The 19266-nt window shown below is 41.4% G+C and overlaps 1 protein-coding gene across 2 annotated transcripts in view; it reads left to right on the plus strand.

The window, feature by feature from the left end:
- The first annotated feature begins 5881 nt into the window (after window positions 1–5881).
- The window catches only part of znf704 (zinc finger protein 704), a 182233-nt gene continuing 168848 nt past the window's right edge, over window positions 5882–19266 (plus strand). The window contains exons 1-2 of one of the 2 annotated variants that reach the window (XM_043689093.1): window positions 5882–5914; window positions 17030–17271. In XM_043689093.1, coding sequence (XP_043545028.1) covers window positions 5909–5914; window positions 17030–17271 — 248 coding nt within the window. In that variant the 5' untranslated portion in view covers window positions 5882–5908. Of the gene's footprint in view, window positions 5915–6091; window positions 6807–17029; window positions 17272–19266 lie in introns of those variants that run through there. The other variant, XM_043689092.1, reaches the window with a different exon arrangement.

Below are 19266 nucleotides of genomic sequence, written 5' to 3' on the forward strand. Positions count from 1 at the left end.
GTCTCAATCATCACTAGTACAGCCATGTCCAATATGAGACACACAGATTTCTCTTTGGCCCAAGCTGGTGGTGAGCTCTTTTCCCTGGGTTAAAAAAAAAATTGCCCTTTATTTTCAGTTAACTTATCTCAGAACAACAGTTCTGAGCATCACTGACTTAGTCTCATTATATAAAACATACCATTTACACTTATATATGGTAGTAACATTAACACACAGAACTATCCTAAAACAATACAATGTCCACTTGTCTGTCCCTGTGACATTATTTCCCTTTCCCATGGTACCTTCCCATGCAAGCACAGGCAATACTATACCTGCCCTGTTATCTCATTCTTTCTCATTGTGCAAGGCCCACTCCTTCCAGGTGAAGCATGTGCATACATGCATTTCTTTCAGTTTAGCAAACTGTGCTTGCTGCTCATTTTGTGGTTTCCTTTATTAAATGCAGATTGGGTAATCACTTAGCAGAACACCTCTGTTTAGTTTTTAGGCATGACCCCAAGTTTCCTGTCGCTTGTGATTTTAATTCTCTGCTTGACTCTAATTCTGACCTTATTTGATTAGGCAACAACATTGAGTTCAACCAGTTCAAATCATACCTTCTGTTCCCATTTCTTTCTTGAGGCCAGTTGCTATTTCTGGATGGTAGCTTTTGGTAATGACACTACATTTGCACATTAGCAATCCCACCAGGTGTGGGGAGGCATGGTGGTTCAGTGACTAGCACTGCTGCCTCACTGTGCCAGAGACCCAGGTTTGATTCCAGCCTCGGGTGACTGTCTGTGTTTCGGGTTTCCTCTGAGTGCTCTGGTTTCCTCCCACAATCCAAGGATATGCAGTTTAGGTGAATTGGCCATGCAAAATTGCCCGTAGTGTGTAGGACGTGTAGGCTAGGCGCATTAGTTGGGGTAAATATAGGATAATGTGATAGGACAATGGGTCAGAGTGGGTTGCTCTTCGGAGGGTCAGTGTAGACTTGTTGGGCCAAAGGGCCTGTTTGCATACTGGAGGGATTCTCAAACAGAAACATCTTTTATTTCCTTACTTGTCCCATTCTCAATTTTGTTTAATCCAGCAAAGAACTGCAGATGCTGGAGATCTGAAACAAACAAAAACAGAAATTTCTGGAGAAACTCAGCAGGTTTCACAGCATCTGTGGAATGCAGATAGAGTTAATACTAACTCTGTTTGTTTTTCACAGACCTGCCGAGTTTCTGCAGTTATTTCTGTTTTTTGTTTGTCCCAAATCCTTTTCTGCCTTGCACTATTACCTCTGCTGTTGTTTAATCTCTTTGACCTTTCATCCCATTGGAACATTGCCTTGTATTGTTTTCTTCCCCATCTTTCACGCTCTGCTCCTGTGTTTTCTTTAAACTTGTTTCATCTTTGATTTGATTTATTATTGTCACGTACCAAAATACAATGAGAAGCATTGTTTGCGATCTATCCATATAAATCAGATCATATATATGTACATCAGGGTAATAGAACAGAATGCAGAATGTGGTGTTACAGCTACAAAGAAAGTATAGGGAGAGATCAACTATAATATATGAAAGGTCTCTTCATAAGTCTGATAATTAGTGGGGAAGAAGCTGCTCTTGAATCTGATAGTATGTGTTTCAAACTTTTGGATCTTCTGCATGATGACAAAGGTTGGAAGAGGTGGGAAGCGTCTTTGATTATTTTGGCTGCTTTCCTGAGATAGTGGGAAATGTAGACAGAGTCAATGGAAGGAAGACTCGTTTGCGTAATGGACTGGCTGCATTCATAACTCTCTGTAATTTCTTGTGGTCTTGGGCAGAGCAATTGCCATACCAATTGTGATGCATTGGATTGGATGCTTTTTTATGGTGCATCCATAAAAATTGATAAGATTCACTATGGATGTGCTGAATTTCCTTAACTTTCTGAGTAGGTTATTACAATGCTGGTTTCTTTTTTCTAAAAGCTGTTTTTTTTTCAAGGATACTATGCTCTTCGTTTTGTCAGAGGGCTAACAAACCATTCTCAGTGCTGATTAGTCTGGTTTGGACCAGACTAAAGGGTATTGAGAGGTCTTTTTGATTTTATGTAAACAGATGAGAATTCAGGCCAAAGTGGTCAAGTTTTAGAAGTGACCTGTATAATGAAAGGGGAGTGGTCAGCTCTCTAGCTGAACTGTTCAGTTCGATCTAGAACTGGTTGGGAGTTCAACAGTAAACTGTATGGAAACAAACTCTCTTTCTGCCCTTCTAACTTCAACCTGTTCCATTTTTTAAAATACTGTTTTTCAAGAGGTCTTGCTTATTGGGACTGTAGTGTATATTTGGAACAGCAAAATTAGGTCTAGTTTAGATAGATTGAGTTCTGTAGGGGCTCTTTATTCAGTTCTTTGTGTTTCATTGTGTAATTTTGTGAATAAATTTCTGTCTGTCTTAAAACTTAGTAATCAACCTAGCTAGCTTACTCTGGGTAATTTTTGCTGTACACTTACTGAAACAAATTGCAAAGTTATTGTCTGGGCTGCCTGCTCAAGAATGTTTTGAGTGGTCTGGCCTAGTCCATAACAAAATAGAGACGTTAGTGTGCTTTCTTGACTGTAGCATCAACATTGGTGGACCAAGACAGGTTGTTGGTGATATTTACTCCTAGGAACTTGAAGCTCAGGATTCTCAGGTCCAATCTCTCTCAGTTATTTACTTCTGTGTCACCACCAGGCACTGATTAATTGTGTTCACCTTCTCCTAGAACTTATTGACCCTGTCCTTAGAATCAAACCCAACTTCAAAATGAACAGGGATCATTTGCAGCAAATTCACCTGATGATAAAGATATCACCTTACCAAATGCATTTTATAGAAATAAATGCCTCAACGCATAAAATACAGAATTTATTAAAATTACTTAACAATAAAAACACAAATGAAACAGCTTTCCAGCATTCAGAAAAAATAGTTGCTACTCAGTATCAGGCTTAGCCACAGTAACTACTAGTTTTCTGTGGTACCAGTACCACAAATAAATTATAGCTGAGATACTAAATATTCAATTATTTTGATTCTTACTCCCTGTCTCCTCCATAACATCTCCTTTAATTATAATGAATTATAAAGCTACATAAACAATTACACTACATTTTTAATTATCCATTAACAGTGATTATAAAACAAATAAATGAACTGAGTAAAGCAAACATTTGTAGCATTTACTAATAACCAGCAGGGATACACAACACTTGTGCTGCATTCACTTCAATTACCAACACCAAATTATGCCTCGTGTACACAGTTATTCAACATTATGCAATCCTACGTTAAGCTTTTCTGGATTTAAAAATACCTCTTGTTTTTCACCTCTTGATAGTGCTACTTCATGAGGGACAAGTCCAGGTAGGTGCCTGGTTTATTGCTTAAATCACCATTCCTCACCTAAAGGTCCTTCTTGTCACTTTAATGGTGAAAGCGATAAATATCAGCTCAGCAACATATTGCAGTCTTGCCTTTTTATACAAAGCCACCAGAGAGGTTTCTACAGAGCTACCATAAAATATGATAGTCATGATTTGGAATTGCCAGTGTTGGGACGGGGGAGGACAAATTTAAAAATCACACAGCACCAGGTTATAGTCCAAAAGGTTTATTTGAAGGCACTAGTTTTCAAAGTGCTGCTCCTTCATCAGGTGATTGTGGAGCAGAATCATATAACACAAAATTTATAGCAACAGGATTACAGTGTCATGGAATGTAATATTAAAAAAAATTAGCTTGAGTCTTTCATCTTTTAGAATGATCTCTTTAGTTTCGGTTCCTTCATTTATAAATCCCAGAATATTTTTAAAGTTACATTCTCAAGATAGCTTTAACAAAAGGTGCCATCTCGGCTCAGATAATGAAGTTAAAATCTGCCTGTGTCCCAATGTTAAGTCAGACTGATACTATTTGTAAAGTGGGATTTACAAAATTTTACACGGACTTATGCAGTTTTTGAGCAAAATAAAATGTAATTCTGCAGGTACAAATTCACCCCACAAACTTATGTGTGTGTTGGAGAGACCAGGTGAATGTGTGCATGTGGGTGTGTGTGTCTATGGGGATGTGAGTGTCTGTGTGAGAATGTGTGTATGTGTGAGAGGGTGCATGTGCGGTTGCAAGTGTCGGGGTGTGTGTGAGCGTATGAGGAAGAGTCTGCATTGGTGTGTGGGTCTGTCTGAGTGTGTATGTGTCTGTTTGTGTGTGTGTGTATACAGGTGTGCATGCACTTGTGTGCGTGTGTGTGAGAGTATATAGTGCAGTTCCACCAGTTGGGGGAACACTATAGCGGTCCGGGACATTCAACCTTGGACCTTTGGGTGACTATCCTCCAAGACGGACTTCGGGACAGGCAACAATGCAAAGTGGCCGAGCAGAGGCTGATAGCCAAGTTCGGAACCCATGGGGATGGGCTCAAGTGGGATCTTGGGTTCATGTCACACTATAGGTAGCCCCACTGCAATATAAACTCACACACACACACATACGCACAATCCTACAGACCCACACACCCTTGCAGACCCTCTGTCATACACAAGCTCTCTCTCATATGCTCACACATACACACACACCCTACACTCGCACTCACACACGCACCCTCTTAGATTTATACCCCAATACACTCACACATACACACACTCATTCAAAGACATTCACCCTCCCCCACACACATGTACACATTCACTCAGTCTCTCCTGCACACACACACACACAAGTTTGTGGGGTGAATTTGTACCTGCAGAATTACATTTTATTTTGCTCAAAAATTGTATAAATCCATGTAAAATTCTGTAAATCCCACTTTATAAATAGAATCAGTCTGACCTAACATTGGGACACAGGCAGAATTTAACAAACCTAGATCGCTGTGCAATATATCTTTTTAATTACATGACACTGATCTTTTGCTTTAACTTCTGTATCTTATGATCCAGCCCCATTAGTTATCTGAAGGAGCAGCGCTCCGAAAGCTAGTACTTCCAAATAAACCTGTTGGACTATAACCCGGTGTTTTGTGATTGTTCTTTTTAAAAAAAAGTCCTCAGTTAAATTTTAAGAATATATATTTAATATAATAACTCAAAATTTTGGAAGGTACAGGAGCTAAATGGAATCCGCATGTGTTAAAAACATTGTAAAGTGAAAGTATTCGCCAGCAACAACAGCCAGCAGTAGGCTGACCTTCTGCGCTGAGTTAGATCCTAAATTCAACAACTTCTTGGACAATATCCCAAAAAGTATTTTATTCCCTCATTTTTTTTGCTGGAATATGGTCATATATGTAACAAGAACTAGCTGGCAACTCGCTAAAAGAGCATTTGTCTTCTTTGAGGGAGAACAATGAATTTTGGCAGCATATGCCAAACATGGGAGTATCAAGGCCCAATCAATTTTCAGCAGACACACAAACGTGTTTATTACAAGTGGTCATTGTCTAATGGTCAAGTTCAGGGACTCGTTTGTTCTTTGAGCACCCCCACCCACGGGTGTCGAGACCGAATACACCAGCCCCTAGCACCAGTCTGATATCCGGGCGGTGCATATGCCCTACTGTATCCTCTACATAGCGTGGTGGAGGAGGTCTATGTGTGGCTTTGACAGCTCCGTGCATTGAGTTAGTGCTGGAGGAGTGCCCTGCTGCAGCCAATGGGTTGGGGCACCACCTGGAGCTGCACATGTTTACACAGAGGGGGCGGAGAGCGTTCATTCCGCCGGTACACAGAGGAAATCTCAGCGAAAGCATGGAAACACTGACAACAGAGTACGGATCGGGCGCCCAGTCTCAGAAAGAGGCAAGGCGTTGCTGAGAGGACTGTACAACGGGAAAAAAAAACTCTAATCCAAAAGTGGATGCATCATGTTCAATGATGTCCAGATGAGCCACATTTTAGTGTATGGTAGTGAGTATTTATTTTAACCTGTTGAATGTTCAAGCGGCCACTAAATTATATGAGAACGGGATAAAAAAAGTCAAAAATCACACAACACCAGGTTATAGTCCAACAGGTTTAACTGGAAGCACTAATTGTTGGACTATAAGCTGGTGTTGTGTGATTTTTAACTTTGTAAACCCCAGTCCAACACCCAGTCCATCTCCACATCATTAAACAAAACGTCAGCTCATTTGTGAGAAAGAAAGTGTTTGAATTCAAGAAACCAAACGATTTCCTAACTTTTCAATTGTTTACTCAAATTATTATTTTGAGATCTTGATATTTATTCGGGATGACTGTCATTCATGAATGTTCATTTATCTCATATGCGTCTTTGAAAGTAATGAACAGGGCAGTCATTCCAGTGTCTTTGCAGAAATCCACTCCTAATCTTACAAGTTGCAATGTCAGCTTTGCGAAGGCTATGAAAACAAACAACTGCTCTGAACGCCGGGCGGTGTGAGGCTTGATTGTTTTTTTTAAGATATATGTAACAATTTCATTCGTTATTTTACAATTGCATCGGATTACTTAAAATAGAAACAAGCCAAATATATAATATATATATATTATATAAAGGGGGGCGAAAAAACTCGCGATGCAAGCCCGCCGTTCTGCAAAGAGGTCGATTTTGGGCAGCCGGGTCTGTGCTCCGAGTCCGGCCGGGGATGGGCAACTCGTTCCCGGTGTGATCCAGGCGCTGAAATGCCAAAGCAGCGAGTCCGGGGGGCGGTGCAACTTCTACACGGTGATGCTGGAGGATGGCAGCCTGAGGGAATACCCGGAGGAGGAGATTGTGGTGGTGGGACCCGGCTTCCATAACCACGGCAGCAAAGTGCAGCTGAAATGCAGGGAAAAGGTGTGTATGTCACTTGACGTGAACTGTGTGTGTGTGTGTGTGCGCTCGCCCGCCTCTGCATGCTAACGCTGCCACATCACTCACGGGAGCAGCAACACTTTACAACCCCCCCCTCCACTTCTATTAAGATGCAGTCCAACCCGATTGAGTCAATCCGTTCACTGCTCCCTGGGCATCTGAGAGGCTCCAGGCTTCCCCCCTTGACACGAGAGATAAATGACAATAAATCATTCAAATTCAGGAGGGCGGATCATTCATTCTGACCCTGTGTGGACAGATTAAATCGCTGAGCCAGCACAGGTCTGTGTGAATTAGTGATAGCTGGACTCGAATCCTAACCTGGCCGCTGTAGGTTTTCCTGTACTTTTTGTCCTCGACAAGGGATACCGAGTCAGAGTGACCCCTTTGGTGAAACGTGAAGACTTGGAATTTCATGCAGGGATGGTCATTTTGTCCGAGTCAGGACGTAGATGTGAAAGTGCAGAAATCTCTTTCTGATGTACACTGAAGTCTTCAGACTGAGCGCAGTCGCTCAGCTCCACGCACACATCAGAGAAAAAAAAACAGGAAGATAAATAAATACCCATCGGAAATCCCAGAAAAATTCGCGCCAAAATGCTGTGATCGGAGATCTCTCGCTCTTAGCAACCTGGGTTTTTTGTAGGGCAGCTGCAGTGTGTGGAGTGCTTGTTTACTGTGCTGTAATTAAATGCTGACATCAATCAATCCTGGGGTGGGGGGGTGGGGGTTGAATGAAACACAAGCATCGTCAGGTGGGGCTGCGTTGTACCTTCTACAAGCGTGCCCCCAACCTTGAAGAATGAGGGGGGCAGGGCTTGGCAATTGTAAATAATTGAATATGTAATACCCAGCATTTGGTCCGGACGCACCACAAGGGATATTGCCCTTGGGACTCCACCTCCCTCCTCTGTTGTTCGTTTATACTCCGTGGAGCTCTGTGGTTAAAATGCACACTGTAACAATCAAAGAATATGTTTGCTTAATCACAAAAGAGAAATATTTCCACAGGAAAATATAATAAAAATAGCACCTACGGAATTGAGCAATTGTAAAGGCTGCCAGTTTCGATCAATGTTAATGCCGGGGTTGATAGTGTTTCCAGATGCATTGGCATAGAAGTCTGCATTTGGGACAAAGTTAGATGTCTTATTAAAGTTACTGTTGGCCTCACTGTAAACATTGAAGACCTTTGAGATCCATTGCTTTCCTGTTTCCTTTTTAATAATGTTTGACGCCAACATTTTAATAGTTTATTCCTTATTAATTTATAATATTTAAGAATATTGCATGCAGTTTGGATTTAGTATTCTAGAACTAGAATCTTAACATTTCTGGTTATAAATTATGTTAACATGAAGGTGAAGGACTAACCAAAGGTATCAAAACTAAATCCTCCAATTATGAACTCCCCCTGCAGCACTAAAGTGTATTTGGGAACATGTGCCAAAATTAGGAAAGTTGTACTATCAGCTTAACATACTTGAAATCACAGCTCTTAACCACTGTCCTAGCTGTCTTCATTATTATTCCTGGGTATATACAGCAAATTATACCCACTGGAGGCAGTAGGTCAAGAGAGGGGAGTGACTCCAGATTTCATGAAGGCCCAGGTCTAACAAAACATGGAAACCTCCTGCTGATGACCACTTACATCCTCCATCTGATGAACTGTTGATTCTCCTCTATTTTGATTACAACTTTTAAATAGCACTGAATTACAACTTTTAAATAGCGGCAAAGTAGCAGAGTGGGAGATGTCAATGACCAACACCATGACTGCTTTGTAGCACCAATGCTGACTGAGTCCTTCAGCATAAAGGTAGCATGCTATTGGATTATTATCAGGCTGGGTCTACTGCAGGTAGCAAGTGAACCAACATAAGGGAAAATCTGCTTGAGCTGATCCTCACCAGTGTACCTGTTGCAAGTATATCTGCCAATAACAATATTGATAGGAGTGATCAACATACCTTGTGGCGTTGAAATCCTGTCTTCTCACTGCAGACATGTTCTCTGGCATTACCATTGTACTAAATGTGATGGATTCATAACAAATGAATAGCTTTACAGGGCATTCATATGCAATAAGGACTGGCAAAATTATAATTCATTTTATTTATAATCTCATGCCTTGACAGGCCATTCAATCTTATCATTCCTATCAAACAATGGATCAACCTCTGTTCAGTGAGGAGCAGCATGGAAGAGAAAATGAGGTGTCAACCTGATGAATCTAATATACTGGTTTATAAGCATGCTCAACATGGAATTTGCATACTGTAGGCACAGCCAAGCTACCCTGCAACAAAGAAATCAGATGTAAGTTCTACAACTCTGCTACGTCAGTCATTGATGGTAGTGGGGAATTAAACAATTAAATGAAGAGGATGAACCATAAACAATCATATTCTCACTGATGAGAAACTCAGCAGATCAGTGTAAAAATATAAGTTTGGAATTATCTTTAGCTAGAAATGTTGAGTGTAGAAATGTGATGAGGTCCCATCATCACAAAAGCTAGATTTCAATTCAATTCAATTCATTCTGCATATGTCAGAAAATGGCTGAGCTCCCTGAATTCAGAACCCCAATGTCCAGACAGTATTTCAGAATGTTTCTGTTCAAGCACTAGCTGAGCCTTTTGCAAAGCAGCTCCAGCACAGCCAATGGTTTATTCCTGACAACTTGGAAATGTTCTCTATTCAAAAGAACAGGGCAGATCCAGTTCAGCCTAATTTAAATGGTTTTATTCTCAATGATCAGCAGATTAATGGATGATGTAATTGACAGTGCTATCAAGTGTCATGCAGTAATGACCTGCTCACTGGTGTTCAGTTTGAGTTCCATGAGGACCACTTGGCTGCTGACCTCATTACAACCTTGGTGCAAGTCTGAACAAAAGAGTTTGACTGTGCCGGTGAATTGTGTATGACTGCATTTGACATTATAGCAGCATTTGGCCAAGTATGGCATCAAGAAGCTTTCACAAAATTGAAGTCCATAAGAATCCAGGAGAAACCTCTTCTCTGGTTGGAGTCGTACCTGACAGAAGGGAAGATGTTTGTGTGAGTTGGAAGTCAGTCATCACAATCCTCGGCCTAACTAACCTCAACTGTTTCAACAATGCCTGAAGAGGTGATGTTTGTACTATTTTCTTGTTATTTGCAGAAACTCAAATACTGAAGCAGCCTTCTGGCATTTAACAAGACCTGGACAACATCCAGGCTAGGGTTGATGGTGTCAAGTGACATGTGTACCACACTACTTAAATTAGATTCCCAACAGTGTGGAAACAGGCCCTTCAGCCCAACCAGTCCACACCGACCCTCCAAAGAGTAACCCAGCCAGACCCATTTCTCTCTGACTAATGCAGCTAACACTATGGGCAATTTGCCATGGCCAATTCACCTGACCTGCACATCTTTGGACTGTGGGAGGAAACCGGAGCACCCGGAGGAAACCCATGCAGACATAGGGAGAATGTGCAAACTCCACATGACGCCCGAGGCTGGAATCGAACCTGGGACCCTGGTGCTGTGAGGCAGCAGTGCTAACCACTGAGCCACCGTGCTGCCCTTTCGCCTGGCCATGACCATTTACTGAAGGACAGAATCTTCCATTCATATTCATTACATTAACCTTTGTCAAGTCTCTGGCCATCAACATCCTGGGGGAGTCATCATTGACCAGAAACTTAACTTGGTCACCCATAAACATACATGTAGATTACAGAAGCAGGTCAGAGGCTGAATATTTTGCAGCAAGTAACTTGTCTTCTGACTCCCTGAGTCCTGTCTATCATCTACAAAGGCATATGTTTACAGTGAGAATAGAAAGATTTAAAAGGGTCCTGAGGGGCTACATTTTCACTCAGATGATGAGTCGTTTGTGGAATGAACTGCCAGAGGTAGTGATAGATGCAGGTACAGTTACAGTTACAAAGTTTAAACAGCATTTGGATAGGTACATGGATAGGAAAGATATGTGCCAAACACAGGCAAGTGGGACTAGTTTAGTTTGGGAAATTTTGTAGTCTTGACGAGTTGGCCTGAAGGGTCTGTTTCCATGCTGTATAACTCTATGACACTAAATCACACAGATTGCAGCATTTCAAGAAGGTGACTGACCACTACCTTCTCAAAGTCAGTAGTGAAGAGCAATAAATACTGGCAGCAATGTCCAATTCCTGATTGATTTAAAGAAATAATTTAGTATCCCCATGTATATTTTGTTCTCATCTTTTCTTCCATTTTGTGTTATCTTTATAACTGGCATGTACCCTTGAATATCAGCGTAATGATCATGACTTGTACTGAAAAGCTGCTGTGAAAATTAATAATTGTGCTTTGATATGGTGCAATAACAGAGACCTAAAGCTTCAATATCTTGTGGTATTTATTGTTAGTCTGGAGGATTTGGACTTATGATTCTACATGGTGTACTGTTGTTCCAGCTCAAAAGGCCTGCTAGAGAAGGGAGGGTAAAGAGAAGGAAGATTTGGCCCAGTTTCCTCTGGCACAACATTTATAGGGCGTGTAGAGTGTAGAACAACACTGCTGCAAACTCAGCAGTAAATCTTCAGGCTGTATGCTTAGTTGGGCAAGGTGTTTTGCAGAGAGAAGAATTAATTCATTTAAAAAATGCCTGGAATCATTCTGAGTTTAATCTCTGACTGAAAGATTGATCCTGTAACTTGTATAATCGCAAGCACATTGTATTATCTACAGTGCTTGTATTGTTGACTTGCTCACCAACTTTGTAATGTTTAATTAAGTTGTTAAACATAAATGTGCTGCTCATTTCGTAGGGTTTTAGAAGAACTTCAACAGTGCATTTTTAATGCTTGATGAAGGGCTTATGCCCGAAACGTCGATTCTCCTGTTCCTCGGATGCTGCCTGACTTGCTGTGCTTTTCCAGCAACACACTCTTGATTCTGATCTCCAGCATCTGCAGTCCTCACTTTCACCTGGTGCATTTTTAATGCCAGGCTACACTGGATAAAAACGAAAATGATGAAATACTCTGATAGCATTTGTGGAGAAAGACAGTCAATGTGTTGAGTTGAATGTGTTTTTTTTTCAGGAGAATGATTTGATTTCAAATTTTGAGCATCCACAGTATATTGCTTCTTTTACAGAATATGAGAACCCCTTTTAGCTCTTTAAAGTCAGAATTGAGAAGATTACTTAAATTTGACAACTAAGTTAAAAAGTTTCATTGCTTTCATTCATTTCATGCCACACATGTCATTAAAGCCAGTCCCGCCCTGCGCCTGCCCAAATGGGCTTGTAAAAATTTTGCACATTGCATTATTTTTAAGCCCCATCCACCTTCCGCGTGGTGAACAATGGAGTTAGTGTTTTCTCTGCTTGAAATGCAGGTCTAAGGGACTATTGTCTCCTGTGACTCTCTCGATCCAGTGCTATACAGGCTACCTCACAGAGAATCTGAAACTACATCCTTCTGTTCGTCAAACCGGACTGCCTGTTTCTGTTGGCAAATATGTTACACAAATGTACCTTTAACACCGCATCACATCTCTATGAATGCACTTGAATGCTGTTGTGGGAATGAATGCTGTTAGATGGGAATGAAATCAAATCATTTTATCTTAATGTCACCCTTTGGTTTCATGACAGATATGAATAATTTATGTGGTTTATAAAGTTTTATGATTCCCTCTTCCAGAATTGCAGGCCCTGTTGAAGAACTAACTTGTTTACAACCTGGTTTTGCTTACATTAGATAGTTTATTGAAATAAGTGTAAACCTTAACATTTTTTAAGCTTTGATAGAAGATTATTGTTTAATTCTCACCCATGACCTTCTGAGGTATACAGAGGTTGGCAGATTTTAGCCTTACGTAACTCCAAGCTTGTTTGAGTCGCATTGACCATACTCTCCATCAAATCTTTCCCGTTATTTGCAGAAACTCATCCTGAAAGCTTCCCCCACCTCCTGTGGAATGTGTTGGTTGCAAGTTAGTTAACAATACAGCTGCCTCCTTTAGTGTTTGATTCTCTAAAAAATTAGGTTGCATGAATCTCTTTCTTTAGATCTGACTGTAAGTCCATAGTTGCTTATCTGGTTCTCAATCTAATTCCCTCACATTTATCTACAGTGAAAAGTTTGATTCATAAAACTGAATGGATATTCTAGGACATGTGAATCATGAACTCGATATTCGCAACAACTATCATGTTGGATGATCTCAACTTTGTGATGTTTTGCCTGTTAAATCTACAATTTGAGGGAGCACTGTGGGGATTCAGGTGGATTACACCCCTTCTGGTCCTATGATCTTTCTCTTGTTATGGACTAACCATTTCTGCAAGAGAGATGCGAAATGACAGTGATTGTGTTCTCAGTCTGATTGGGTGATCTGCCTGAACTGCTGTAGTTTTGCAGTGTGTAGAGTTGCGTACGTGGCTCGCATGCTTTGTAAGATACAGTGTGAAACTGCTATGGGACAAGTTCTGAGTGTTGGGTAAGCGACAGGATTGTTGTACATTGTGCAGTGTGGTTTTGAAATGCGACGTGTGCATACATTTATACACTTTGACCTCCTGAGTAGGGAGTACAGTACATTCTTTCAGCCCTGCTGCTAGGTCTATGGTGCTACACTCTGGGCATTGACCATACTCTCTGTCAAATCTTTCCCATTATTTGCAGAAACTCATTCTCGAAGGCTTCCTCCACTTCTGTGGAATAAGTTGGTTGCAAGTTAGTTAACAATACAGCTACCTTCCTTAGTGTTTGATTCTTTGAAAATTAGGTTGCATGAATCTCTTTCTTTAGATCTGGCTGTGAGTGCATTGTGGATGCACACTGACATCCTGTGTTGCAGCCAGCTTATCTGACAACCTTCAACTCTTCTTCCTTCCTCCAAAAAGTACAACAGTGCTACTAATGTGGATATGAGAACAATATCTTCCAAACCCACAACTATTGCCAACTAGAAGGACACGGGCAGCAGATATAGGGGAACATCACTACATGCAAGTTTCCTCCAAGCCGCTCACCATCCTGACTTGGAAAGATATCGCCATTCCATCGCTGTTGTTGGGTCAACATCATGGAATTCCCTACCTGACATATTATAGGTCCGCTTACAGCACCGGGATGGTAGGGGTTCAAGGAGGCAGCTCACCACCACCTTCTCAAGGGCAACAAGGGATGGGCAATAAATGCTGGCCAGCTCATGTTGCCCACATCCTACAAGTAAATAAAAAAGTTGTCAAGGTTCTAATCAGAAACATAAAAAATGGATAAACGAAAAGGCATATCAGTGGGCTGAAACTGTTCATGCCAACATTTTGTAAAGTTTTTTAAATCTGCATCTCTAAACAGCACTAGCTGAACTATTAGTACGAATGGTTAAACCCCACTCTCTGCAACTGGATCCTCAGTTTCCTCACCCACAGGCCGCAATCATAAAGATCGGGGACAATATTTCATCCTCACTAACACTCAACACTGGAGCCCAGGGGTGCATACTCAGCCCCCTACTGTACTCACTGTATACCCGTGACTGCGTTGCCAAATACCAGATGAATACTATTTACAAGTTTGTTGATGACACCACCATAGTCGGTCGAATCTCAGATGGCGACTACAGACGGAAGGTGGAAGACCTGGAAAAATGGTGCTCTGAGAACAACCTAGCTCTCAACGCCAGCAAAACCAAGGAACTCATTATTGACTTTCGGCTGGATGTTACTCATGCCCCCCCCCCTCCTTCACATTAACAGCACAGAGGTGGAACAAGTGGAGAGTGTCAAGCTCCTGGGAGTGGTCATCCACAGCAAGCTTTCTTGGTCTCTTCATGTGGACGCACTGGTTACAAAGGCCCAACAATTTCTGTCCTTCCTCAGGCAGCTGGGAAAATTTGGCATGACGGCAAATACTCTTGCCAACCTTTATAGGTGCGCCATCGAGACCATTCTGTCTGGATGTATCACTACCTGATTTTGGTAACTGTACCATTCAAGATTGGAGACGGTTATAGAGAGTGGCCCAGACAATCACAAAGGCCAACCTCTCATCTATAGAATCAATCTACCAGGCTCGCTGTCAGGAAAGGCTATGTGATCTGCCTGTATTGCTCGCAAGACAAAGCTTTTCACTGTGCTTCAGTACATGTGGCAATAAATTCAATTCAATTCAATTTAATTCGATTCAATTCAATCTGCACTGCATACTGGCAGGTTGGAGGAACAGTTATTGTTTTAATGGTGTTCCAGATTTAATTATATGTATCTGATGGAAAATAGATAGGTGCTTCATGGACTAATGAAAGATCAGATCGTAACACTGGATATAGTGTAAAGTGATTATTAGTGTTACAGTTCTTTGCTGGTTTTTCTGTTTGCCGTTGATTACTTGACATAACTGATTTGAAAATCTACCCTTCTGACTTTTACTTCACATAGTGTTGGAGGAGGTTTTTCTGTATATTTCATCTTACCATCCTTTTTTTAAAGATTGACATGTACGCACATTTCTTCCAATAATCCATAGTAAGATTCTTCTCTTGAATAAATTTGCTTAAAATTAATTAACAACAGAGAGGTTTGCCACTGAAAGTGCAATTGAAAGAAGGTGAGAGCACACATGCAAATCTATTGTAGCAGGATACATTTACAGCAAAAGATTGGAGTTGGCTGCAGAGTTCATTGTCAATGAATGCTATGTAAGTTTAAGATAGAACATAGAACATAGAAAAATACAGCGCAGTACAGGCCCTTTGGCCCTCGATGTTGCGCCGATCCAAGCCCACCTAACCTACACTAGCTCACTATCCTCCATATGCCTATCCAATGCCCGTTTAAATGCCCATAAAGAGGGAGAGTCCACCACTGCTACTGGCAGGGCATTCCATGAACTCACGACTCGCTGAGTAAAGAAATGAGACTCATTGCACGGTTTATATGCACACACAAACGAACAAGCAACTAACTTAGGTTGTATAGCGACTCCTGCTTCTTTACAGATGCACAATGTTCTTCATCCTTAAACTCCAAGATCTATCCCATTCCCATTGATGCAAATGTTAAGGACAGATTGAAAGTAATTGGCTGAAGAAATGAGAGTGATATGAGCAAAAATGGTTTCATGCAGCAATTGGTCAGGAGCTGGAATGAGTGGCCTCAGAGTAGGGCAGAGTGCATTCAATTCAAGCATTCAAGACGAAATGGGATTGGTCTCTGAAAGGACAGTAAGTGAAAGGCTACATGGCAAAAGCTGGGCATGGCAGGGGGTGAATAGCTCCCCAACACAGACACGTCAGACTAAGTAGCCACCTCCTGTGCTCCAACCATTGTGTGATCCCCCCCTTAATTTAAAGCTATGCTCCCTCGTAATAGCTGACTCCATACGTGAAAAAGGGTTCTCATGGTCAACCCTATCTAACCCCCTGATCATCTTGTACACCTCAATCAAGTCACTCCTAAACCTTCTTTTCTCCAATGAAAACAGCCCCAAGTGCCTCAGCCTTTCCTCATACGATCTTCCTACCATACCAGGCAACATCCTGGTAAACCTCCTCTGCACCCGTTCCAGTGCCTCCACATCCTTCCTATAGTATGGCGACCAAAACTGCACACAATACTCCAGATGCGGCCGCACCAGAGTCTTATACAACTGCAAGAGTCTTATACAACTGCATATTCAAGATGAAAGCATATTCAAGAGAATGTTCCTGATCTATCCTTAATCTGTTTCGGTGAACAAAGGGAAGAATAGATATTTGCATTTATTATTTTACTAATTAAAATTAATGAATATTCCAAGGAGCACTTTGAATTCCCTATTCTGCCTGTGAGAAACATTGTCAATTGAGGACAGCTGGTCAGGATTATGTATTGTTGAATTTTCAAGAACTGTGATCACCTGTTACTTCAGATATATCAAAAGATTTGATCCGTGATAGAATGCATTGCAAGTGGGCAGCAGGAAAATGGGTCTTTTGTTATCTTTATTAATATATTCAGTATGCCAATGTTCACATCAAATGCCAGGAAGAAGTTTGGAATTAAAATTCACTGCTATTGTTCATCAATATTAGATGAGATAAAATAGTGTTAGAGCTTAACAAACCAAATCTATATGCCGCATCCTTTATGGTATATCCTCAGAGATAGGTGGATGAACATGCATTTAAATAGTTCAATGAACTGGATGTTGTGCATTGTTCCTGCAGCTGAATTGCAATGGTCGAGATACATCATCAGTTGTGTCATTGCAAGATCAAAACCATACTGAAAACCACCAGAAGGTGTTGGAACAGCAGCTACCCCTAGTGAGGAAGATTGAAGCTATGAAAATACTGGAAACTAAAAAGATCAGCTGGATTCAGGATCATGAGAAGGATCACATGCGTCCTGTTGTTTCAGATCAGAAAAGAAAAGTTGTTTCTTCAAACATCGATGTGCCACGTACCAGGTAGGAGAGTCATCCTTTTAAAATAAGCAGCACATTAGATCATGTTTTTCCTCAGTGTAGTAGCCTTTACTTTTAATGCAGACAAACAGAACATGCTGGACAACACACAGCAGGTCAGGCAGCATCTATGGAGAGAGAAATAGAGGTTGTGTTTCAGGTCAGTTATGTTTCATCACATTTATGGTTAGGCAGGAAGGTAGAGTGTACACGCAGTAGCAAAACCTTGGGTCAGCGATGGCAAAAGTTGGAAGTCTAGAAACAGAAGTTGAGCAATGGATTGGTTCTGGTTAAAGCAATTGGGAGAAATGCAATTCAATGTTATGCGATTGAAAATTATTACAAAGTACAAGACAGTTGTAGCTGAGGGGAATCAGATCTGTGGAAGATATACCTTCTCAGGAGCAGATAAAAAGGAAGATGAGGCTGGAGGTTTTCTCTTGCATTTGGGAAGCTGGCTGAGGCTGAAAATGGATCAGAGTTACAATACAAGAAAATAGCTGAAAATTAAAAAACGTTACTTTTAAATGAGTAGCTATTAAGAGTTCACTACACAACACAAGCAAAAGGGAAATAAACTCAAGTCAATAATGTAAAACAAAGAACTGCAGATGCTAGAGATCTGAAACAAAAACTAAAATCGTTGGAGAAACTCAGCAGGTCTGGCAGCATCTGTGCAGCGAAAGCAGAGTTAACGTTTTGAGTCCGGTGATGCTTCAAGTCAAGACCAAGCAAGGTAACGTAAAATAAAGACATGGCAAGATAGCACGATTGTGTGGAATGTAACATGGGGGAAGGTTGTAGATGCTACCTTACGTATCCACATGTATTCTTCTGTTCTATGACAATTCAATAGGTGTCCATGATAACCAGATCCAGAGACCCAGGTAATGTTCTGGGGACCCAGGTATGAATTCTGCCAGGGCTGAAAGCAGAATTTGAATTCAATTAAAAAAAAAATCTGGAATGAAGAGGCTAATGATGGCCATGAGTGCACTGTCGATTGTTGGGAAAGCCCATCTGGTTCAGGAAGGTCCTGTTTGGAATGAAATTGCCATCCCTACCTGCTCTAGCCTACATGTGACTTCAGACCCACAGCAATGTGCTTGACTCTTAACTGCGTTCTGGAATGGGCAATAAATGCTGGCCAAGCGAGCGATATCCATCAATGAATAAAACAACATGTGCACGATGTGTCATCAGCTGCCGAACCTTGAGCTCCAGGACAAGCTTGGAACTTGATTGGCAGCTGGTGGCACTGTGGCATAATGGAAGGTCAGGAGCTTTGTGGGTAGCACATAAAGAACTATGGTCACACCAAAGATTAGAGCAAGAAGGCAGAGAAAGAAAAGGTGACTGCCAAACAATTCAAGAATACTAGAAGTCAATAGACAATAGGTGCAGGAGTAGGCCATTCAGCCCTTCGAGCCTGCACCGCCATTCAATACGATTATGGCTGATCATTCCTAATCAATATCCTGTTCCTGCCTTATCTCCATAACCCTTGATTCCCTCTGGGGCAGAGCATTCCACACAGCCACCACTCTCTGGGTGAAGAAGTTTCTCCACATCTCTGTCCTAAATGGTCTACCCCGTATTTTTAAGCTGTGTCCTCTGGTTCGGCACTCACCCATCAGCGGAATCATGTTTCCTGCTGCCAGAGTGTCCAATCCTTTCATAATCTTATACGTCTCAATCAGATCCCCTCTCAGTCTTCTAAACTCAAGGGTATACAAGCCCAGTCGCTTCAGTCTTTCAGTGTAAGGTAATCCCGCCATTCCAGGAATTGACCTCATGAACCTACGCTGCACTCCCTCAATAGCCAGAATGTCTTTCCTCAAATTGGGAGACCAGAACTGCACGCAGTACTCCAGGTGTGGTCTCACCAAGGCCCTGTACAGCTGCAGAAGCACCTCTTTGCTTCGATACTCAATTCCTCTTGTTATGAAGGCCAGCATGCTATTAGCCTTCTTCACTACCTGCTGTACCCGCATGCTT

The sequence above is a fragment of the Chiloscyllium plagiosum genome, chromosome 4, assembly GCF_004010195.1.
Source record: "Chiloscyllium plagiosum isolate BGI_BamShark_2017 chromosome 4, ASM401019v2, whole genome shotgun sequence".
In the NCBI taxonomy this organism is placed as follows: Eukaryota; Metazoa; Chordata; class Chondrichthyes; order Orectolobiformes; family Hemiscylliidae; genus Chiloscyllium; species Chiloscyllium plagiosum.